General features: G+C 38.3%; 2 protein-coding genes across 3 annotated transcripts in view; one reads left to right on the top strand and one right to left on the bottom strand.

Annotated features, from left to right (window-relative positions):
- Nucleotides 1–43: 43 nt before the first annotated feature.
- On the bottom strand, nucleotides 44–23,460 carry Mfap3 (microfibril associated protein 3). 2 transcript variants are annotated; one of them, XM_020169517.2, is made up of 3 exons: nucleotides 23,407–23,460; nucleotides 13,287–13,757; nucleotides 44–9,060 (listed from the first exon to the last, which is right to left on the bottom strand). In XM_020169517.2, exons 2-3 carry the CDS (start codon nucleotides 13,579–13,581, stop codon nucleotides 8,276–8,278), a joined length of 1,080 nt encoding a protein of 359 aa, XP_020025106.1. In that variant the 5' UTR covers nucleotides 13,582–13,757; nucleotides 23,407–23,460; the 3' UTR covers nucleotides 44–8,275. The 2 variants fall into 2 exon arrangements, with proteins under 2 accessions (XP_020025106.1, XP_073913159.1); XM_074057058.1 differs by lacking the exon at nucleotides 23,407–23,460 and adding an exon at nucleotides 22,879–23,380.
- Nucleotides 23,422–23,523, top strand: part of Fam114a2 (family with sequence similarity 114 member A2) — a 39,865-nt gene continuing 39,763 nt past the window's right edge. The window contains exon 1 of the mRNA XM_020181796.2: nucleotides 23,422–23,517. The gene's annotated coding sequence lies outside the window, so the exon portion shown is untranslated. The remainder of the gene's footprint in view (nucleotides 23,518–23,523) is intronic.

Here is a 23,523-nt window from a genome sequence, read left to right as displayed (position 1 = left end):
CTGAAAAAATGCAACCCTTAGTAAAACAACTGCTGATGCCAGATAAAGTGTTACCATATTTTCATTTATTGTAAACTGCATTTATGAATTTTTGTATTGCAAATGGGCACATTTTATTTTTCCCCCTCTCAGTCCTCAGAAGGTTCACAAATAAGAAAAACTAATGAATTTCTTTCTCCATTAGCTTGTCATTGCCACTTTCAAGTGATTCCCAGCCCACGGAGTCCAGTACTTTTCTCATAATAATTTATAAAGCCTTCAGCCTTCTCATTTATCTTAACTACCTCCTTTGTATTCTAGAAAAGCCAAGTAGTATATTATCTTTATCTTCATCAGGTGAGTAGATAAATCAAGGCAAAGATGCTAAATGGTTTTTGGAGTTCATACAATCACAATTCATCCATCCAACTTCATCAAGTATGCAAGAAATGTTTAGTGACAGCAAACATAGTGTCAGGCTCTGGTTAATTGGTGGGAATATACTAGAAAATAAGATGGGTAAGGTTTTCATGGAGCTGATGTTCTAGATGAGGAAACTATAAAATTAACAAGTAAACAAACAAATAAAAATATTAAATAGTGGCTAACACTATGATGAAATGAAAGAGAAATAGAGTTAAATAGAGTGAAATAACCTTCACCCTAACCCCAGCCTTGGGAGCAGCTACCTTAGCAGTCATGGCAGCCTCCCTGACATGGTGACACCTGAGCTAAGATCTGAGTGCCAAGAATAAACTAGTGAAGGCACCATCTGGGAGAACATTATTCTGGGCAGAGGGATAAGCAGGACCAAGGTTTGTGAGGTAGGAACAGACCTGGTGTGTTAACAGAAATAGCAAGGAGGCCAGGATGGCTGGAATGCAGAGTGAGGTGGAGAGTGGTGGTGGTAGATGTGCCCAGATCATACAGGGGCATTGTAGGCAATGATAAAGAGTCTGGATTTCTTCTAGAATTTTCTTCCAGTGAGGGTTAACACTGTGGATTATAAGCAGGGGTAACATGATGTGATACATGCTTTCGAAAATTCATTGTGGTGGCAGTGTGGAGAACGGGGACCAGTGTAGAAGCAGTGAGGTCAGTGAAGAACATCACATAGTACAGGTGAGTAAAGATAGTGTCTCACACTAGGATGGTATCAATGGAGGAAAAGTAACGGATGGAGTGAAATGTTTTCTCAAGGTGAGATAATGGATCTTCCTGATCTATTGGACACAGAGAATAAAGCATCCTTGCTTCTATCATGTCAAGGATGATTCAGGTTTTTGGCTGGAGCAAATGAGTAGAGGGTGGAGCTTTTTACTGACAGAGGATGACAGGGAGAGAAACTGGTGTATATTTTGTAATCAGGAGAAAGAATAACAAATTCTGTTTTAGGCATATTAATTTGGAGATGCCATTTACAGATGTCTAGCCAACTGGAGCTACCAAGTAGGGAGGTGTTAAATCCCCAGGTCTGAAAGGGAACTGCAAATTACATTTGGAGTCACTACTGTGAAGATGGAATTTAAAACCTTGGAGGTGAGTGATATCACCAAGGAAGTGAGTGCTGTTGGACCAGAGGTGGCCACACCTCCAAGTCCTTGTTCCTAATCCCTACATTGACCAATGGACATGGTCATATATCATATAGCAATTTTACCCTTCCTGTTCCACTAATTGCAACAACATAATTGCAACTATATGAAAGATATTATCCTAAGAAAGAGACTACAAAGATAGGTGACTAACATGTGATGCCATTTCCTCAAGTTGCTCACAAACTGGTAAGCAGAGAGTAACTGCAATATAAAAGGAGAATACATTACAATAGTTCCACAGGAATGAAGGGGACGGTCAACAGATAAACTTGGGAAGATAGGATGGGAGTTCCTGGAGTCAAGCAGTTGGATTTTTTTCTGCTTAGCAAACAGGGCACCATGGAAGATTCCTGAGTTCTATGATCTTTCCATGTCCTGCTCCAATATCACCCAGCCTACATGGCACTGCCCATTTTCTGCTCACTTTTCATCTTTAAGTCATTCTGCCTTTGTTTTCTTGTACTAATCATTTGGCACTTAACGATGCATTGTCTCTTTCAGATAGTTTATTATAAGAATGTCTTATTTTTTCAGTGGGTCTGTAAATTCCTTTGAAGCAAGTTCTCTGACTTAAATCCATAGTCCCTGGTTCAGAGCAAGTAACATAATAAGCCTTCATGCAATACCTTACTTTAAGGATCACCTTTTCAGGAAATTCTTTCCCAGCGCCAAATTAAATCAGGTTCTTTTGATCCAGGCTCTCACAGAAGCACTTCCTTCAGCATACTTCTCAGTTTTTAACTATCCACTTCCATGGGAGTGTTTGAATTGGCTCTGTCTTCTCACAGGTATAAGTACCAAAAGAGCAGAGACCATCTCTGGTTTTGCTCCTGGTAGTGTGTCCAGAGTACACCATCTGGTTAAAAACTGAATGAATACAGATTGCGTTGGGGCTCAAGGGGACAAGAGGCTCTGAGAAGTATAGCTTCAGGAAGGACTACCTGCTTGCAGTTTCAGAAGGACCAATGAAATTCACAATGCAAAGCTATACCACACCGTGACATTCTCTCAGACACACTTCCTTTCTGCTTAGGGACAAACTATTTCCCAGGGGTGGCTCTTCTGTCAGAAGAAAAACCCTTGAGGGCTGATTTATCACATAGGACACTCCAGTCCTCATTTTCACACAGTTAAGAGGGAGGCAAAGCAGAGTATTCCCAACTGTCAGGAAGAATAAGCACACTGGCAGCAGCCACAGATCCTCTAGGCAGATGGAGTGACATATGTGTATTTACATATATATATATATATATGTGTGTGTGTGTGTGTGTGTATATATATAAATAAAATCAATAGGTTCCATTAAAAACATGAAATCTCAAGAATATGACTGGAATTTAAGGGGCTCCAAAGGAGCTTAATTCCTTAAAGAAAATTAGCAGAATTGTTTTTTAATTACAGATGACTTCAGGAAAAAAATGATTGGTACTATCAAATAATCAAAAATTTCCCCTAAAGTATGTAATATCTTCTTCCAAATTAGGTATTTCTAGTATTTCCTCTGAAATGCATTTCTGGGACCAGTCAAAAAGAACTCTGAATCCACCCATGTTCTTGACCCTTGCCTACTTCTCTGTCTCCTCTCTCCCACTGCACAGGCCTATTTCTTCTGTTTCTTAAGGTCAACCTTGCCATACTCTTTCTTCTGCATGGAATGCCCCTCCTTCTTATCTTTCAATGTCTGTCTCATCATTCTGTCTCTTTTGGAGTGTTTTCTGACCTGATTGGAGATGAACTCTGTCACTTTCTATCACTGTGGAGTCTTTGTGATTATGAGAATGAGTCATGCTAAAGGCAGAGAGGAACGCAGAAGGAACCAAGTCCTTGATGCCAGTCTTTGAGCTCTCCCATCAGCCTTGGACTGCCTACGTGTACACTTGAGAAAATAAATTTATTTTGGTAAGCCATCATAGTCGGGTTTTTCTTTTCTTTGAGATAGGATCTCTTAAGTAGCCCAGGTACTCTTCAAACTCACTATGTAGCCCAGGCTGGCCTTGAACTTGAGATCTTCCTTGCCTCAGAGTCTCAAGTGCTGGGATTTATAGGTGTGAGCCACCATGCCTGGCCATAATCAGGTTTCTATGGCATAGAACCAAATACAATTCTTAGAGAGGTATGGAGGAATTTTTAGTTGACTGCAAATGCAATCAATGATCAGTTGGACATGGCTGCATTGCTAGTCCCTTACACTACAAAACACTTTACAGCTAACAGTACTTTCTTACATGTTGTGGTTTCCTAATCTTCATATTAACGCTACAAATTAGGTATTATCAACTCCATTTTACCAAAGCCCAGAGAAGTTGAGTCACTTGTCCATGATTACAATGGACTCTAAGTCTAGTAATTTTTTTTTTTTGTCATTGAAAAACATGGGCTGGATTTGCATTTTAGTCTGTGGCATTTGTCACAAGTTACTCTTCCCACCTGCTCCCTTTGCCTTTCTCCTAAGGTCCTATCCTTTTCTATGTTCAGTTCCTATCACCAATGTTCATGCCTATGGGACTGCATACTTGCTTCTATGAGCTACCTCTCTGGCTGCCAAAGCCCGTGATAAATTTTATACACCAACATTCTCTCCAAAACACGAACTAAATACTCATCCCTAGGCCTTTCCTGAAGCTCTTGTCTTTGCCAAGAATGCTTTATTCAGAAGTGGGAAATTGGCTGGCAGAGTGGCTCAAGTGGTAGAGGGCCTGTCTAGCAAGCACAAGAGCCTGAGTTCGAACCCCAGTACCGACCCCCCCCAACCAAAAAAAAGAATTCAAAATAGTAGATGGAGCCAGACATTTAAGTTTCACCTGAAGTTGTGTTACAGAATATATATTTCTATCCAAAATGCCAATGTGAATCAAGGGAACAATTGCACATAATGAATAATGTGAGATAAGTTAAAAAAAGTGGGAAATTGTAGTGTTTGGGTCAACGGTGGATAGTCTATTATCTGAGGCTTGTTGTGGATGGAGTATTTCTCACTGACTCCTGTCATCAAAAACACACAGATGCTTAGTAAATAAATGTAATATTGAAGTGTGTAGACATGGTGGAATACAAAATGGACTTCAAATGTACTATTTCATCAAATTCATAAAAATGGAATATACTGCATAGAGTATTTCAGACAAATCAGATACACTCCATTGAACACTTAGTAAATTGCATTTAAGTGTGACTTTTTTCTTTAAAAAGAACAAAATTATAATGCAAGTTATTTATTAAAATGCTGACATTTAAACATCATCTGGATCATATTAAATAATACTCATTTACTTTTGTGAAATGTGTTACTGAGAACCTAGGAAATTCTGCATAAGGCCGAGCATTTTCTACATTCCTGGCTGACATGAGAAAAGATTATATTTTCTTTCTGGTGAGTTGGGCAATACTATATACATTTGAGTTAAAACTGCTGGTGTATGGGGACAAGGCCAGAACCATGATGAGCTAGGCTTGAGACAAGAAGCATATAGTACTCCTGTGCCCCTCTGGGACTCAATCAAATTTGATCTAGGGTGAAACCACATGAAGGGTGTAAAGGACTAGACTACAGGGTTCACTGAGGTTGGAGGACTGAAGGGAAAGCAGCATGCAGTGTTAAGGGAGGCAAAGCAGCAGCCAGGAGCCTTCTCACAATCATTCCAGGTTAGATGTTCTGATGATAATGGTATCAAGGGAGTGGGTAGGAAATACAAATACTCACTGGTCCTGACTCAAGAATTAAACCCTAAAGCCAGACACAGTGATGCGTGCCAGTAATCCCGGCATTTGGGAAGGTGACAATGGAGGATCTTGAATTTAAGACCAGCCTGGGCTGCATGGTGAGGCTGTCTCAAAAAAAAAAAATAAATAAAAGAGAAAGAATTACGGCATCATAACTAATATGCAAATTTGAGGACAGGCAGTTACCAAAGGGCCTATAAACACTAGTAGGGTATAAACTACTATTTCATTTCAAAAGGACAAGGTTCATTATATGACAATACAAAATTTACAAATGAGATGACAGAACTATTTTAAATACATTTTCTTGGTCAAAGACATTTTTTATTAAAAAATTGGGCAAGACAAAAAAGATAATTATACCACAGCTGCTGTTAAAAGACTTTTAGATTATAGTTTAAGGTCAAGGATTTTATAAAGTATGAGACTATTACATATGAAGAATACTTGATTTCATAAAGAAAATGTTAAGTATTTTTTTTTTTCTTGAAAACTCGCTTTACAAAGTAATACTAACTCCTATTAAATGCTGACTTATTTAAGGGCACCAAACCTGGAAGATTCCACGTAAACCAGTTACTTTGGCCACTGATAAGGTCACCATTATAGTTTTTTTTGGTGGTTCTGAGGATCGAAATCAGAGCCTTGTGTTTGTTAGGCAAGTACTCTACCACTGAGCTACCTCCCCAACCCTTGGTTTTTGGAAACAGGGTCTCACTATGTGGCCCAGTCTGGCCACAAACTCACAATCCTCCTGCTCCTGCCACTCTAGTGCTGGTATTACAGGCATGTACCAACACGCCTGGCATTTACCATTATGCTTCTAAAAAATATATCCAGGATACAGTGGAGTAGCATTTACTTAATTTCATAGTATTGTGTAAACGTACAGGTTTTTTTTCAGTATTTTATGTTTTTCCAAAGTTCTGTTTCCCAGGACTTTGATTATTAAATATGTCTATTAACATCCTTTCTGAGGATGAGGGATAAACCAGTCTTTAATATAACAAGTTCCACTCTAGGAAATGATCCCAAACCTGCTATATTAGGGCAGCAATGGAATACAGGGATATTCAGAAGACTTACCAAGCATGAGGGATTTAAGAAACTTTTATTATTTTAAAAGAAATACTGTGGGAAGGGAAAAGGATATGTTCAAGAGCCCTTGCTCTCATAGCCAAATGTATGAAAACAGTTTTCCTTGAAGAAATACATGTCTATGAGCCAAGGCAAGCTTTGGCTAAATGATTGGTAGCTTTTGTTTGGCTCTGGAGGTTTCCATGGAAACAGCCTGAGAGACAGAAAAGGCAGCATTATCATCTTATCCATAATGCTATCTGATAAAGCTGCACATTGATTCATTCATGCTGTCCACAGCAGATGTATCAGTTCTGATAAGCCTGGACAAAGGGAGGCACTAATTCTACTGGTTACACTTTGAATTTCTTATCTTCTCTGTTTGAAACTTTAAATTAAAATCCTGATAAAACTTCCTCTGAAAATTCCCCTCAGGAGCCTCCAGTTCATGTAATGCTTCAATAACCAGAAACCAAATGAAGAAATGTGAAGCATCAAATGGAGTTTCACTGCCAAGTCCTTAAAATTATACGGCACCAAGCTTCCTGTAGCTGAAGAAATTATTTTGAAGAGTATTTACAATTCTATTATATCAGATCTTAGCCAGGCAAGAAATGCCATCCTAAGTGTTTATTATACACAGTTGAATCAGGTGGCATCATCCGTTATGTTTCTTTTTCTTTACGTCTAGATTATCTGTGTGTATTTTAATACAGTAATATACCAAAAGCAATTATCTAATCTTATTTTAGGTTAAGTGCTTCCCAGAAATGCCACAAAGGCAGCCCTGGCTCAAAATTATATATCTGAAGTACACAAAAATAAAATCACTAACAATAAAACATAAATAAAGCAAGCAAGACAAAGAGGCATGCAAACTTTAGCACCTTATTGAAGACTACAGAGAGCAACAGTGTTGACAAGAGGTCTAAAAAGGAATATGCAGTTCTCAGCTTTATCCTAGAACGGGATCCCAAAAACAGAACCCATTTGTAGAGTCCAGTACTTTTAAAAATGGAAAGCATAAGGAATTCTTAAAAGATACATCCAAATCCATGATTTACCAGAGACAGACGATTTGACATTGTTCTTACTTGGGAACAGACTGCTCACTTGAAGGGATAAGTTGGGAAATCACTGCCAGCCTCAGTGAACTAAATAATGTCTCAGTAAGTTAAAAAGACAGGATTTACTTCCAACAAGGACCACTTTACTCATGGAAAGTAGTTTTCTACTGTGCAGTTTACTCTCTGCTATCTGTATAACATGGTCATGGGCTACACTGAAAAGATTCAACCTGGTACATGTAAATGTACAGGTAGCTTCATGACAGAACACTGGAAAAATCTCTACACTCTGCATGCTATGGCATTGGTGGAGATGTCTAGATCACAGAATAAAGTCTCAGCTTGGTCCTTTGCAAAATGAAGGATTAAAAGTCCAGGGGAAGGTTTTCTTAAACATATGCTTAAGATTTTTATGGTTTAAATGTAACAGTTTATAGGGCTAGAAATAATTAGCATTTGATCTAATTTTCATTAGGTCTCATCTAATGCAAATCCCTCATCATTAGATGGGAAAACTCAGGGCTCAACTGAAGTGTTGTATCTGACCAATGTAAGAACTGTGACCAGAAAGAAAATCATGGGATTCTTCCTGTCATGTTTACCACTCAGGCTCCTTTAAATCTTAACATGCAACACTTAATCAAGCTAAGGAAAATGACTGAGAAGTATCAGGAAAAATGCTGCATTTTTACAAAGATTTTAGCAGTTTGTCTTCTGTGCTTAATATTCAAGGGAAAAACCCCAGTCATCTTTTGGTAAAAATGTTATTTCCTCTAAGAACCAGGTTCTTTTCCTGAGAGCTGTTTTTATAGGTACTGGGTTAGCTTACTGATATCAGTATTCATATGCCCCATCTTTGTGGATAAGGCTGGATTCAGCGGATGCTGTATCATCAGGTGGGCTAAAATGACTACTGTCTTGAGAATCTGTATCAATACTTTTGGTTTCTGACTGAAGGTGGACGGACACTTGAACTGCTATCTCTTGGCCTTGTTCATTCAGAGAACCATCATCTGAATCTCCTCCTGGTGAATTACTCCGCCCCATGTCTGGGTTAATCACATAGATGCTACCTTGAGCATCCAAGGCAGGTCTGTCCTTAATTCTTTCTCCCATATCATCAGGGTCATCTACTCGCACAGCCTCAAATATCTCCTCAACAAACGCCCGACAGTTTAGAATAAGAGGTGGAAGAGGAACGCTTCTTGCCAGTTCTTCAATGTAGCGAGCAAACTCCATGGTCTTAAATTGAGTGACTTTGGCGAGCTCCAGAGTCTTGGCTGAGGTGATGATGGGGATGCGTTTTGCAATCTCAAAGGCCTTCTGAAGTTTCTCAGCTCCTTCTGTTCTGAAGAATTCATTGATGGCCTTCTCGGTCTTGCGAAGATGGCTGCTCATCATGCACAGCCGTGTGACATTCAAGATCAGAGTGATTGTAAAGGCAATTAGGCACACAATCATGTAGTAGACACTCATGTCTCCCGAGGTGAAGGTCACACGTAGGGTGACAGAGTAGGAGGCACGAATTGGAGAGGTGACAAAACACGTGTAGAGCCCACGGTCATCAAAGGCTACATTTGTGATATTTAGGAAGTTATCAGAAATCAACCATTTTCCGCCTGATAAATTCAACAGAAATGAAAAAAATTACAGCATAATGAATATTAAGTATGCGAACTGCCTTATCAGTATTCTACTGCTTTATAAAAGCATTTTAACTCATCAGTTTGATTCATTTATTTAAATAATGTAAAAAAAATGGCCAGATTGTTATGTCCAGAGCCAGAACTCAATTAGCCTGGAACTAAAAAAAAAAAAAAAAAAAAAAATCAAGATCTTCCTTTCTAACACTAATATTTGCCATCATTTCCTTTTTCTACTGTTGGACTTAAGAGTCTTTCAGGGAGACAGGTATGTCCAAACATATCTACATGACTAACCTTTACAGAAACGTTTATGCATGTGTGTATCTGCACCACATTGCTATCTACACATTTTCATATACTGGAGGGATAGCTCTCTTTTTTTTTTTCATTTAACTGTGCTTGCCCACTTTTCATAATGAACTTACATAAGAAGACACAGAGGGTTTTTTTTTTTCATACTTAGCAATTTAATGCATTTGTTCAATTATTAACTAGCTAATCTGCTTTGCATGTTAACTGCATTTTGTTAGGAAACGTTTGTGATGAAGATACTTTGATTTTCTAGCAAGAGTAACTAAAGTACAAGCCAAAAGATGTATCTCACAAGTCAGGGTGAGATATGAACAAAATGAACAGCTTGGCAAAGAGAATAAGATGCCCTTAAAATTTTGTGTAGGCTTCTACTTTAAACTTAAAATGTGCTACCTCTCTTCTACACATGGAGGTATCTTCATTCAGGGAACATGTACACGAAGTGTAAAAGTGTATGAGAAAACAAAGTATATTGCACACCTATGATGATTCACTATCCTTCAATAACTTGGCTCTGCCTGTACAATTTCAGGCTTTGTAGTAAATTACCAGAGAATCCCATGCTTTAACCATCAAAGCTAGCTTGGGGTGTGGGTGTACACCCCAATGACTAGAGGTGATGTGCCATGGGAAGCTGCGTGGGTGCTCGTTAAGTATCACATGAGTGCCCAATCTTCAGAAATGCTTTGAGGTTCTATGGTTCTGGATAATTTAAGGGGCACAGACCTCAGTAAGCATTCTACCTTGTGCCCATTTTTTACCATCATCAAAACTGATCTAAATTCTATAGTTATTTTTATTTTTAGTACTTATCACTTCACTTATGCAAAAAAAGAACATATGTAGCTATGAATATAGATAATACCTTATAAGCTTCTGTTCTATGAACGTGGAGCTATGAAAAGGATACCCTTTGAATCTAAGGGATGATGAGATACATAGACTCCATTAATCAACCACTGTACTAAAACTACAATCTAAACTCCAGTTCACTTGCTGATAACTGCTCAAGATTTATGAACCTTATACTAGACTGACATGCTCTTTAAACTCCTCTCACTTGAGATTCATAAAATGTAATACAATTTTCCAGAGCTGCTATTGAAAGCATCAATGATAGATGTTAGTGGTTTTCAAAGTAAAGGGAAACAGGAAAATGAAGTTACCATTCCACTGGCTGTTTTTGTTTATGCAGCCAGTCTATAAGGATCACTCTGAATAATTCAAATCCGAGAGTGCTTCTTCCACTACAGAGGAATCTAGTTTGGTAGGTCATAATCAGGTTCAAAACATACATTCTGGGCACCACTCTTAGCTTCTGATTGAATAGGACTGTATTTTTAATAAGCCAATTAAAAATACTCTGTTCTCTGTTATTTATTTTTTTCAATACTGGGGTTTGAACTCAGGGCTTTGTGTTTGCTAGGCAGGTACTCTACAGCTTGAGCTACGCCTTAAGCCCTTTTTACTCTGGTTATTTTGGAGATAGGGTCTCACTTTTTTGCCCAGGACAGCTTGGACCTCAATCCTCCTATTTTTGCTTCCTGCTATAGCTGGGGGGACAGACACATGCCACTATTGGTTGAGATGTGGGGGTTTCACGAACTTTTGGCCTGGACTGGCCTCAAACCCTGATCCTCCCAAACTTAGCCTCCCAAGTAGCTAAGATTGTAAGTGTGAGCCACCAGTGCCTGACTACTCTGTTCTTTTTAACAGTTCAAACTGTTCAATCCCACAAGGTGCTGGTGGCCCATGCCTGTAATCCTAGCTACTCAGGAGGCAGAGATCAGGAGGATCGCAGTAGGAAGCCAGACTGAGCAAAATAGTTCATGAGACCCTATCTCGAGAAAACACATCACAAAAAAGGGCTGGTAGAATGGCTCAAGGTGTAGGCCCTGAGTTCAAGACCCCAGTACCCCCAAACCCCCCACCCCAAAAAACTTAACTTTAATTCCATAGTGATCACTTATTTAGTCTGTAGGAGGCAGAAGGTTCAAGTGGTTAGTATATATGTATACATGCACACGTAACTTTTTTTTTTTGGTGGGACTGGGGTTTGAACTCAGGGCTTTACACTTGCAAAGCAGACACTCCACTGCTTGAGCCACACCTCTAACCCATTTTGTTCTGGTTATTTTGGAGATAGGCTCTTGCCAACTACTTGCTCAGGCTGGCCTTGGACCTCAATTCTTGATCCTCCTGATCTCAGCCTCCCAAGTAGCAAGGATTATGGGCATCAACCGCTGTGTAAAATATATATATATGTATGTATATATATTTACATATTTATAAATATACATTTATATTTATAAATATATATATTTATATATATATATTTGATATTTGTTTCTGTTTTTTAGTATTGCTGTGCTGGAGATCAAACCCAGGGTCTCACACATGCTAGACAAGCGTGCTACTTATTTTTAGTAGCTGAGCCATACCCCCCAATCCTCAAAGGAAACATTAATAAACAGAAAATAAATAAATGAAAACTTGCCTCCTTTTTTATTTTCTATCCTAATGTAAATAATCATCACCAATATCCTTCATATTTCAAGAGGTTAGGTTCATTTTCTAGCAGAAAAATAAGGTAACCTTTTTCTGAAAGTTTAGTGTGTACACGCATCCTAGAATTTAATCTTCATGTCCTGGCTTTCATGGTAATTTCTATTTGAGGTACTTTGCAATTCAAGTATTTGTCACAAAGATCTTTGTACAGAATACTGGTTAAAGAACAGTAATATGAATGAAAATGTGTGTTTACAGGTCCACAAATAGCAGAATAAGATAAAAAAGTAAACACTGGTTGAATTATCAGTATGTTTGTGTAATTTTTAAGACAGAAATAAAAAAAAAGAAGAGAAAGTTTCCTATTTTCAGGTAAATTAAAGTATAGAATAAAAACAATGAGCTGGAAGGGCTTACAGAACATACTCCCCTTCTAATTCTCAGAGGGACTCAAAGTTTTAGGCATACATTTATTCAGTGTCCCCACATCCTTGGATTCAAAGTGAATACTTAAGTGAAAGTATTCAGGAAAACAATTGCATCTGAACATGTGCAAACTTTTTTTTGTTAATTAAGATAATGTAACTATTTGCATAACATTTATACTTTGTTAGTATTATAAGTAATGTAGAGGTTGTTAAAATATCTGGGAGGATATGCATAGGTTATATACAAATACTACATTTTATTTAAGTAACTGCAGATTATGTTATTGTGGGGGGGGGGGCGGGGCGGTGTCCTGGAACCAATCCCTTAGGATACTAAGAGATGACATAACTCATTTTATTCTCAAATTTTAAACTTTATTTTCTTTTTGAGATAGGGTCTTGCTATATATAGATATCCTAGGCTGGCCTGGAACTTGCTATGTAGGTCAGACTGGCCCTGTCTTGGAAAAAAAGTCCTAGATTTCCTCTAACATTTATAGTAACTTACTTCAGAACAATACACTTTTGTTTTCTTGTATAGCCAAAACTCTTCTTCATGTACTCACATAGGGCCTCTATACTGCAGTACTGTAGTATTCACATTACCATCGAGGTAAATGATACTACTGGAAATGTACAATGCACTGGCTGCACAGCTGAATGTAGTAGCTTCCATTTAGCTGACCTTCAATGAAGAAGGAATCCAACTTACAAAGAAGGAAAATAACTTGCTATCGTCATATGAATACCTTTTAAATTTATAACTATTATTTATTTTCTCTTCTAGTTAAATAATTATAATTACTTTGTTCCTTTTGATAGGTATAACACTCTAGACCTTTCAAAAGATTTTATTCACCATGGTATCTCATCTTTGAGAGTTCTTGCTAAATATGTTATAAAACCAAGAAGAATGAGTAATCTTAATTAATTACAACCTGACATAATTACCTTTGTCTCCACCATCGAGTTGTTGTCCTTTTGAGTTGTACCAACGAACATCTTCATAGTGACCAACTGTGAGAAGGCATTCAATTGAAACACTAGTTCCCTCTTTGGCTATGATGACATCATCACCTGAATGGGAACCTGCTGAGAGCTCAAAGCTTGGGAGAAATGATGCATTGTAAGAACTGCGATTTGCTTCTGGTGGGGCCATTTGGTTGAAGTCCACATCCTCCAAATCAAAAGCAGCTGGCACAGTAACAGTTACCACTAAGATGAATAAGCAATAATGTGGCTTCATGGGAAAATGAAAGAAAATCTTGTTTAGACTTGGAAAACTCAAAAGGAGCTATGCTATAACAAGAACACAGTGGATGACTTATTGCTTGGTAGAGAAGTTCTTTAAAAAAAAAAAAAGGTGGTAGATCCAAATATATTTTGAAGTCTTCAAGATTAAAGAGATGAATGGAGACCAATCTAAAAGAAAGGCAAATATAAAGTTTAACCAACTGAGACTCATAATGGGGTAAGGCTGTATGTTCTAGAAATGAATATATATAAAGTTGATTAAATAATTGGTGCTCACATCAGGGAATGATTAGAGAACACCACCTAAAAATCTCACACAGGAATGGTAGAAGCAGCACTGAATTGGGAAACAGCAGGCCTAGATTCTGTCCTAGCTTTGCTACTAACTAGTGGTATGACCTTGGCAAGAAGCATTCTCTCTGGGCTTCTGCTTCTCATCTGTCAAATGAGAAACTGGGTAAGATAATCTCTAAGGGCCCTTCTAGTTCTGAAATGCTATGATTCTATTTCACTCTGACAAATTCTATGTAACAAAGGCTAAAATGTTTAGCTTGATGATCTTTTATTTCAACCTGCACAACTACCACTTGTTATATCAATAATGTAAATCAACTGGCACATCATAATCACAACCATAGAGTTCAAAATCTGCTTAATCTGAGTATATACATATATTAAATATAAATAATGCAGGGATGCTTGAGATGGACTTTTGTCTCAATATTAGAAAGAAAACTGCGCTAACTGTATAAACAGAGATACTGAACTTCTCAGGCTATAGAACCTACTTCTTGGGCAAAAATGTTAGACAAAAGAACTTCTCATTAGTAGTTTCTTCAAAATTAAAGAGTCAAAATACAGTGTATTTTAACAGTATATAAGAATACTAAATTTCTAGTTCAAAGTCTAGTAAAATTAGCTAATGGAATACCTTATATCATAAGTATGTGGTTGGCAGAAATGCAAATATAAAACTATAGATCAGACAAGTTTAAAAGAACAAAATATCATAAATGAAAAGCAGAAAAAAAAAGAAAAAGAAAAAAACCCAGTCTAAGAGTCTGTTTATAATTATAGCATTCCTGCTAATTTGATTCCTCTCAAATCACTGAGTCTCAAAGAAAAGTTTCAATTTATACTTCTAATAAGCTTCTTGTAAAGCTTATTATTATTTCCACAATAATTAGTTTTGGAAATGCCATTTATGCTCTTTATACTCACATGAAGGCTGCTTGGTCATAGGACATAAAAGCAATGGATCATTGTATTTTGTCATTAAACTCCTCAAAGTCTGAATTACAAGAAGTTTTAAATGTCATTTAATTTTCATTAGACCTTGAAAGGATGGTTGAATAATGACAATAAAAAATCTTCTAAATCTTTAAAATTTAAGGATAGATTATTTAGAGTAAAACAAAAAATCACGTGTTTACTTCTACTTTGTCCAAAAACCTTACCAAAACAACACTGAAGGAAACAGATTTGGGCACTGGAGGGGATCAAATAAATTATTTAATCTAAGTTGTAAACTTTACAGTGACTTGCTCATTAGGATTATGCTAGAAATTAGTAAAAATCTGAATTAAAAGCTGGTTTTTTTCTTATAAGAAGGGGCAATAAGGAGAAACAAAAAACATTTACCATAAACCAGGCACTGTGATAGGGGCTTGATAATGTATGTTCCTAAATTCTTTTTCACTATAAAATGTCTAACAACTAGTGGATAGGATTTTGTCCTTGATTCTAGACGAATGGTTCTCAATGGTAAAATGGACTCGAAGCATGTGAAAAAGTGCTCCAGGTTTTCCTCAATGGTTCTCAATGATAATGCACTGCAAGTATGCTGAAAAAGTGCTCCAGGTTTTCATCAGGATTTTGATAAGGAGTTCCCATGGCTTCATCCAAGTCAGCATTTTCCAAACTTCATTCATTCCTTTTACTGTCATGATTTTTTTTTCTTAGCAAGGTACCAAATTATTACTGTTTATGTTCTTCCTTTACTTCAACTTGTCATAAGCACAATGAAGACAAAGTGATATTACTAACTTTCGGAAGTACTGCTTAAGGTAGAGCTGGAGGCCTGCTCTCTTTGTAGGGAAACCCAAACCAAATCAAACAAAAATTCTCTGACTCCAGTGTATTCTAATACTACCTCACTTCATATCCTGCTATCATCTTCCCACCTTTCCCTGTACTGGGTTTGAGTAGAGATACACATTTTCATTTATTTGATAGTATCAACTAAGTACTCACTGTGTGCCCACCTACTGTCCTACAGATACAATCTCAAGCCTTCACAAGCTCAGTCTGGCAGAGGATAGAGACACTAATTAAATATATACAAGCCATGTTCAATGCCACCCACAGGGCAATACAGGATACTACAGGAGGATCCAACCCAGAGAGCTAAACTCACTGCAGAAGTCTCCCTGAGAAAGTGAGGTGTGCAGCAGACCTGAGGGTTAAACAAGAATTAAGAGTAGGCATGCTCCAGATAGCGAGCAGGAGAAAGAGAAAGCAGATGGGACACTGGTCAGGAGGCGTTCAGGAAAAAGAACTAGGAGTTGTGTTCCTGACCAGTAGGTCTCATTACCAAATTCAGGTAGGCAGGCAATGCTGGGTTTGATTCCTGATTCTAATGGTGAAATCAGAGATGGATTTTGAGAACTGTAGTGACTGAAGTAGGTAAAGGAGATACTTGTTCAAGAACTGAATGACTTAGAAGGAAAGCTCATCTGTGGGGACGGTCATGTCCTCCAGGATCAAGGCAGCTAGTATAGGAGAATATAGCATGGAAATAAGAGGAAATACTCATCCTCCTTGCTCTGAGATCTCATAGCATTGGGGCAATGAGCAGCCTCCACATGAGAGGGCTGCTGGGCAGTGTCCTCATACTTCAGGCTGGAGGTGTAGCTCAGTGGTAGAGCACTTGATGGGCAAGGCCCTGGGTTCAATCCCCAGTACCAAGGGTTAGGGAGTGGGGGAAGAGAAACAAACAGAAGGCTTGGCACAGCATTACTGCTACAAGGGACTTTTTTATGCACCTTCCCTGAGCCTTCTTTCAAGGCCCAGCTCTCCCTTCTACAAGGTACCATTGCCTACCTAGATACAGGATAGCATCTCTGACTGACCTCATCACCTATACTACTCATCTGGTTCTGGTACATGCTGCTCTGTGCACAGGAACTGTATGTTTTATTGTCATAACTAGCACATACTCAATAAATATTTGATGGAGACAGGCTTAAACTTGATAAAGTATGTGATGGATCTTTATAAATTGAATGCTATGCAATAGGGATCGTAATTACTTTACCATATGTTTACTAGCACTTACATTCTCTGAGACAAAAAACAGCCAATATTAACAATCTCAAAAGACTGTAACAGTCTTCTTCAAACTGACTCCCAACCCCTAACGTCTCCATTTATTATCTTGTCCTACAAGACAATGGTGGGAATAAAAGATCAACAAATCCAGAGATTCCAAACCAGGTCGTATATCACAGTTACTGAGGGAGCTTGCTAAAAATATAGATTCCTGGGTCCCACTCCAGATCTAGTGAGTACGAACCTGTGGGTTTTGTCCTTAGAACTTGTGGCTTTAATTAGTTCCTTAGGTAATTCTGAGGTAGACTGACATCTGTAGACAACTAACATAGTTCCTCTTTTCCTCTAATGATACTCCACTGCTTGAACACTTCCAGTAAGTGAGAAATAATCACTCATATTCCATTCTGGATTTAGTTTACTCTGGCACAGTGTAAACTGAAAGCCTATCACCCAATAAAGTGAGGGCAGCACAGAGTTTCAGAGTACAGACTTTGGAGCCAGATTTCCTGGATTGGAATTATGATTCTGATTCTAACCAGCCCTGTAACTTTTACAAGTGACTTAATCTCTATGCCTCAGTGCTTTCATCTTTAAAGTGGGAAAAATAATAGCACTTATTCTTACAGGATATTGTGAAATCTAAATGAAATACAGTCTAGCAATAGTAATCACTGAATATGCTATAGTTGCTATCATTATTGACAGTTCTTTCAGATATTGGCTAAAATAGACACCTGGTAGTTAAATCATTATGAAGTACGTTTTTTGTTTTCTGGAGGTACGGGGGCTTGAACTTGGGGCCTCAAGCTTGTTAGGCAGGTGCTCTATCACTTGAGCCACTCCACCAGCCCTTTTTGGAGTTGGGTGTTTTTGAGATAGGGTTTCATGGACTATTTGCCTGGGCTGACTTTGAACCATGATCCTCCTGATCTTTGCCTCCCAAGGAGGTAGGATTACAGGTGTGAACCACCAGTGGTCAGCTAGGATGCACTTTTACTCAGTATACCATACAGCCATTTAAAAATCTTGTGTGTGTGTTTGTGAGGCAGGGGAGGGACACCACTAAGCAGTTTCAATTTTTAACTTAAGCTTCACATTTTCCTTCTCATTGCAAATAAATATTTTGCAATAATATGGATTAAAAAGGCATGGCAAACGGAGCTTGGATCCCAACCATGATGTTATATGTGTCCTGAGTTTGTGGTAGAGAGCCTTCCCTGTGATATACTTAGTCTGTGGCTCCCTTTTTCAGTCCTGCCCTGCCTCTACCTTCTTGGGTCCAGGAGAAAGCCAATTCATTAGCTAATTAAGCTAATCAGAATCTTTATGCTTGGCATTTAGAATTAAGCCACCTGTGGTTTGAGGAAGAGAAGTGGGTTGAGGCAGTCAGGTTTGGGCTACATACAAGGAGAAGTTGAGAGAAGGGAAAACAGGGATGGAGAAGGGAGAGTGGTAAGAGGAGAGAAAAGAAATGAGGGAGAGAGAGGCAAGGGGGAAGAGAGGCTCATACATACTGCTCTGACTTCTGACAGAATGCAACTTCCTGACTCTATCAGCAATTTTTGAAAAAGAGAAATAAACATTTTTATTCAAAACTAAAACCACAAAAATGAAGACTGAATATGCAAATAAGGAAGCAAATGGGGAAATGGTTAGATAGTAGAAAAAAGATTAGGCTCTGTGCAAAAGTAACTGAGTCATGACTGCGGCCACCAGGCAGTTCTCGCCATCCACCTCTATTCTCCTTATACACTGGAGTGTGGAAAACAAATGGCCCATATAGTCACATTTGTGGTTCCTGTTCTATACAGTCCTAGCCATTTACCTCTACTAGAAGTTCACAGAAATGAAATGAAATGAGACTGGGCCTAGAAAAGCATTATGACTGTCTTGCTCTTAGGCCAAAGCTGGCAGAAGCAGCCTGGTACTGATTTCAAGCCAAGAGAGAAACAGGTCTGATAATATAGCCTTATCTGTCTAGTGAATACTTGACACTTCATACTCATACGTTTGGCATCCTGAACACAAAGACTTCTGATTGGAGTAAGAGACACAACCCATTTGCACAGAAGAGGCTACTGAGCAGCTGGAGAAAACACTGGCAAAGGTGTGTGTTCAAGGTGACAGAAACAGAGGGGAGAGTGAGGGTACAAATTGTCTCTGTGACTGGGATACCCTTAACTTATTTCCACATACTAAATCTCCTTTTACTTAAGTCAGTTTGAATGGGTTTCTGCTGCTTGCAAAAAAAAAAAAAAACTGCATCCATTATGATCATTCCTTTTTTTTTTTGTTTTCCTCCTCAGTAGCACTGATAGGACTGAATGACTATGACTATTCTAGCCTGATTTGTTAAATCAGGGAACCATCATATAAAAGATGAAGTACCCGGTGCTGCAAGCAATGATCAAGTGAGCTAGACACTATCCCACTCAGGAATTTACAAACTAGTTTGGAGGTGGGGGCAGAAACAGCAAACTACATAAAAGACAGTGTGAGGGAAGGACTGAAGAGAGGCATAACTGTGTTGTGAAGGCAAAAGACAAGGAGGAATTTATGAAGTTTAGGAATGCAATCCACTTTTAAGCTTCCCATAATTTTATGCCTTCTATTCTCAATGCAGTAGTTGGCACTTAAGCTGGAAAACAGAGAGTTCAAAAGGGAAAATCAAATGCCACCTTCCCATATGGCTATCCTGTGCTTGTGGGTGAAGTTACTTGGTAGAATTTTGTATTACCTTTCTTCAGTATTAATAAGAATGTAACAGATAAGTGTGATGATATTTGTTAAATCCAACCCCTTTTTCATCTTTTTAGTATGTAAAATGTAAGCTCTGCTAGGATCATGAATAATCAGAAATATAGATGATTTTACTCTAGAAAATCATTCTGAATAGACTCTATTATTTTAAAAGAGAAAGAAAAGAGACTGTGGCTGTCATCCTTAACAGATTGCCTTGCTGCTGTTCCTGCCAACTTCTGAGAAGAAATATTTCTATTCAGTTCCAATTCTCAACATAAGTAAATAAAGAAGTAATGTTGCTGATTTCCGTTCTGGTGGCTCAATATTAACTTGGCGGAGGAAACTGCTGTTTGCAGAAATAGTTCTGAGATAACACAAAAGGAGAAAAACACTGACACCCAGATGGTATTTTTTTCTCCAATTATCCTGAGATATTAATGTTTCATTTCCCATAATTAAATGTGCTCCAAGCTGTATTTACAGCTCATCCGCTCTTCTGTGCCTATACTGTCACACTTGAAGAATGAAGGAGTTCCTACAAACCAGCACACAAGCTGACAAAGTAGCATTCTGAATTGGCAAGAAGGAAAAGCAAATGAAGAGCAGATTGTTAGCACTACTCTACCCTTTGCAAACTATGCTTACACTTAAGAATTATTATAGAGCTCTATAACACACAAAAAGTAATATTCAAACAGAAACCACCATTTTGAGGGCCACTTACCTGCAAGTTTCTAATTAAAATAGCCCTCATGCCTCTAGTAGTATCTTGAAGTTACCACATACCTCATACCAGCATTTGGCCAGTATCAGCTCAAATTTCAATATATTTTCTGGCACCCAGAGAAACATTTTTGTTATTTATTGGAGCTTCGCTTTAAACCCAGGGATACTTCCATTATACCTATGACGTTTATCCTTTTTGTCATAGATACTGCTAACCAGGTATTAGACGTCATGAAGTTCCTATAGCCTGAAACATCTGGTTCATTCATTCAGTATATCTAAAATAATTCATCACTTCCACCTCAGATCTATTTGTCCAGCGTATGCATAGCTTGGATGATAGCCATATCCAGTTTTGTAATGCCAAAATTATAGGACTATAGGCTTAGTGGTTAAGAATATAGGCATTGCTGTTAGAGTAGCGGGCCCTACCCCTGGGTGAAACCTGGGTTCAAATGGCCTTAGCCTTTATGCCTGTTGAATGAAGTTAGTAACAGTTAACTACCTCCCAGGGCAGTCTTAAGGATCAGATATCCATCTAATTATAGATACATGATGTTGTGTAAATTATAAACACATGATGAGGTTATTATTTCACATTCAAGATGTTTTTCACTTAAGTTCTACTGTCCCTGCCCTAGGTTATAGTCCTTTCATTCTATCTGGGTACCACACTATCCATGATAAATGGATCTAACTCCAATCTTACCTGCTTTGATATATCCAAACACTGCCTTTCAGAGGCAGTAGTCCTAAATACAAATCCAAGTAAGTCAAGAAAATTTAAAACAATCTATGAGATAAGCTTAAAATTCCAGTCTAGCATCCGTAATTCTTCATGAAGAGATTTAGGTGGTAGAGCAAGAAGCATAGCAGCATATGTTGCAAAAATTGCTTGCTGAAGTAATGTATGGGATTTAGTTTGATACGGTCTTCGGTTGCACTTCTATCACTTATTAGGCCTGATGTGGTCTAGTTTTCTCATATGGAGGCTGATCATCATTATCAGCCTTTCTTTGTGTAAATCCTACAAATCTTTCCTGCCTTGACACAAAGCCTCAATTATGTTTGTTTCTCTCTCTTTTTCTCTAAATAGCTTTCACTTTAAAGTTCTGGTTCTAGTTGCTCCTTTTGCCTAAAACTTTTTGTCCTTCCCATCAATACCTTCCTGTGGAAATTCTACATGCTCTATACCATACAACTCTGAACTTCATCTTATTGAGAGTTAAACTCATCTTAACTTTCACCCCTACCATTTTTGTTTTGGATGAATTTCTTTCCTCTGTCAGTCCCTAGAATACTGAGAGTACTCTATTTTAAGACTTGAGTTATCTGTTTGGAAGCCTGTAAGTTTATGAATGAGAGCCTTAAAATGATAGTCTTCTCACATCCATGGCAAAGGACCACAGCCTGGGGCAAGAGCTCAACATTTTGAGCTCAGATACTCATCAATTTGATAGTCAGAAAGGTGTCTGCTACAAGTTTCTTAATAACTTTACAGATTTTTAGGCTCTGGAAACTATCAATAGAGAGACTGGAATGACAACACCGCAGTTCAGCAATTCTCCAACGTGCTGCAGGGACTTCTAGGTGACTCTGAGACTTTTGTCATTCTAATACATGGTGCAATTTTCTAGAGCCTACATGATAAGTGATACTTGAGAATTCAGGAGAAATGTGAATCTAGCTGTATTCTATTAAGACAGACATTAAAGAGATTTGTGAAAATGTAAACATTTCCATTTTCAGTACTTTTATTTTGGAAAATATTTATCAAAATGCTGGTTGTCATGCAATGAGTTTATTATTTTAAAGTAAATTAACTATTTAAATTAACTTTTGATTTCCAAAATGCAAATATTGATAGCCCACATAAACAGAAACTCTTTGAAGTTCTCAGTTTTAAAAAGTGTGAAGGAATTCTAAGACCAAAAAGTTTGACAACTGCTGCAATTATTATATGCTAAAGATATAATTAAGATAGTCAAATTTACCAAAATACCTAAGCCCCCAATTCTATACATTTTTCTATTACAGCAGGAAAACGGAGGTAATTATCCATTTTATGCTTTTTAAATACAATTTATTTTTTGGAATAAGCATTGTTTAACAAGCCCCCTGGTGATACTAATGCACCTAAATTTAGAAAATTACCATCAAAAGCAAAGGAAAATTTCTTAAAGGGTTTTAGAAAATGGCAATTGTTATTTCTGAAAGCACTGAATGAAGAAGGAACACCTGGATCCTTTTTTTTTTTTTTTTTGCGGTGCTGAGAATCAAATCGAGGGCCTTGCACACGCTAAGCAAGTGCTCTACCACTAGCTCTATCCCAACCCTTTACCTCTGTACGATTCAAATTTTCACATCTCCCAATAAGGTTGTCTTTAATGCCTTTGTGGCTATGTCAGTCTGGGTTTCATGCATTTCCACAGTTTAGAAACCTTCAGTCGTTTCCCACTGAGTTTCATGTGAAAGTCAAATTCATTACCTTGGCTCATAGGCCTGGTAAAACTCGGAGCCCAAGTCTCTGGCCTCATCTCTCTCCCTTCGTATCTTGCTTGTATCCTCTAGCTGCAGGGGCCTTTTTCTTTTCCTTCACTGCTAAGTCTGTTCCCACTTTCGGGCCTTTGAATTGGCTATTTAGTGCCTCTGCCTGGAATGCCGTACTCCAGATCTTTATAAGGTTTATTGCTCCCTTGCTTCGTTCCGTTCCCTTATCTGTGCAAATTTCTTCAAAGCACTCAACTACCATCTCAGGTAATCCGGCTTTGTTAACTTGCATATGGTCTACTTCGTCCACCAAAATGCAGTGACTTGTGAGCAGGGCGCGAGGACAGCGCTAGCGGGTATTTGGCTTACTAAATGTTCAATCAATGACCAAACTCATAAGCTCACTTCAAAACGAGGGCAGCTATCCCAACCTCCTTCACATCCGGCCCCGACTCACTAACTACTGACCAGCGTTCAGCACCCTCAGCACCTCCCTTGAGGATACCGCTTCCAAGCCCTCACTCACCGAACCGGAGCCGGGTTCCTTCCGCCCGAGCAGATGCATGACCCGGATGTGTTGTCAGGCAGGCGCGCCCCGCCCCCGAGCTCAGAGAGTACTTCCGGGGCAATAGGAGAGGTGCGT

This window comes from Castor canadensis, chromosome 16 (assembly GCF_047511655.1).
Source record: "Castor canadensis chromosome 16, mCasCan1.hap1v2, whole genome shotgun sequence".
NCBI classification, from domain to species: domain Eukaryota; kingdom Metazoa; phylum Chordata; class Mammalia; order Rodentia; family Castoridae; genus Castor; species Castor canadensis.
Note: the sequence above shows the minus strand (reverse complement) of the source record. Positions and strands in the feature narration are given on the sequence as shown.

What these genes read in the sequence shown, in the direction of transcription:
- Mfap3 (XM_020169517.2), bottom strand. Translation starts at nt 13,581, where the DNA reads ATGAAGCCACATTATTGCTTATTCATCTTAGTGGTAACTGTTACTGTG. An exon ending in ACTCGATGGTGGAGACAAAG is followed by an intron (nt 9,061 to 13,286) that starts GTAATTATGTCA and finishes TGAATTTATCAG; the next exon opens with GCGGAAAATGGTTGATTTCT.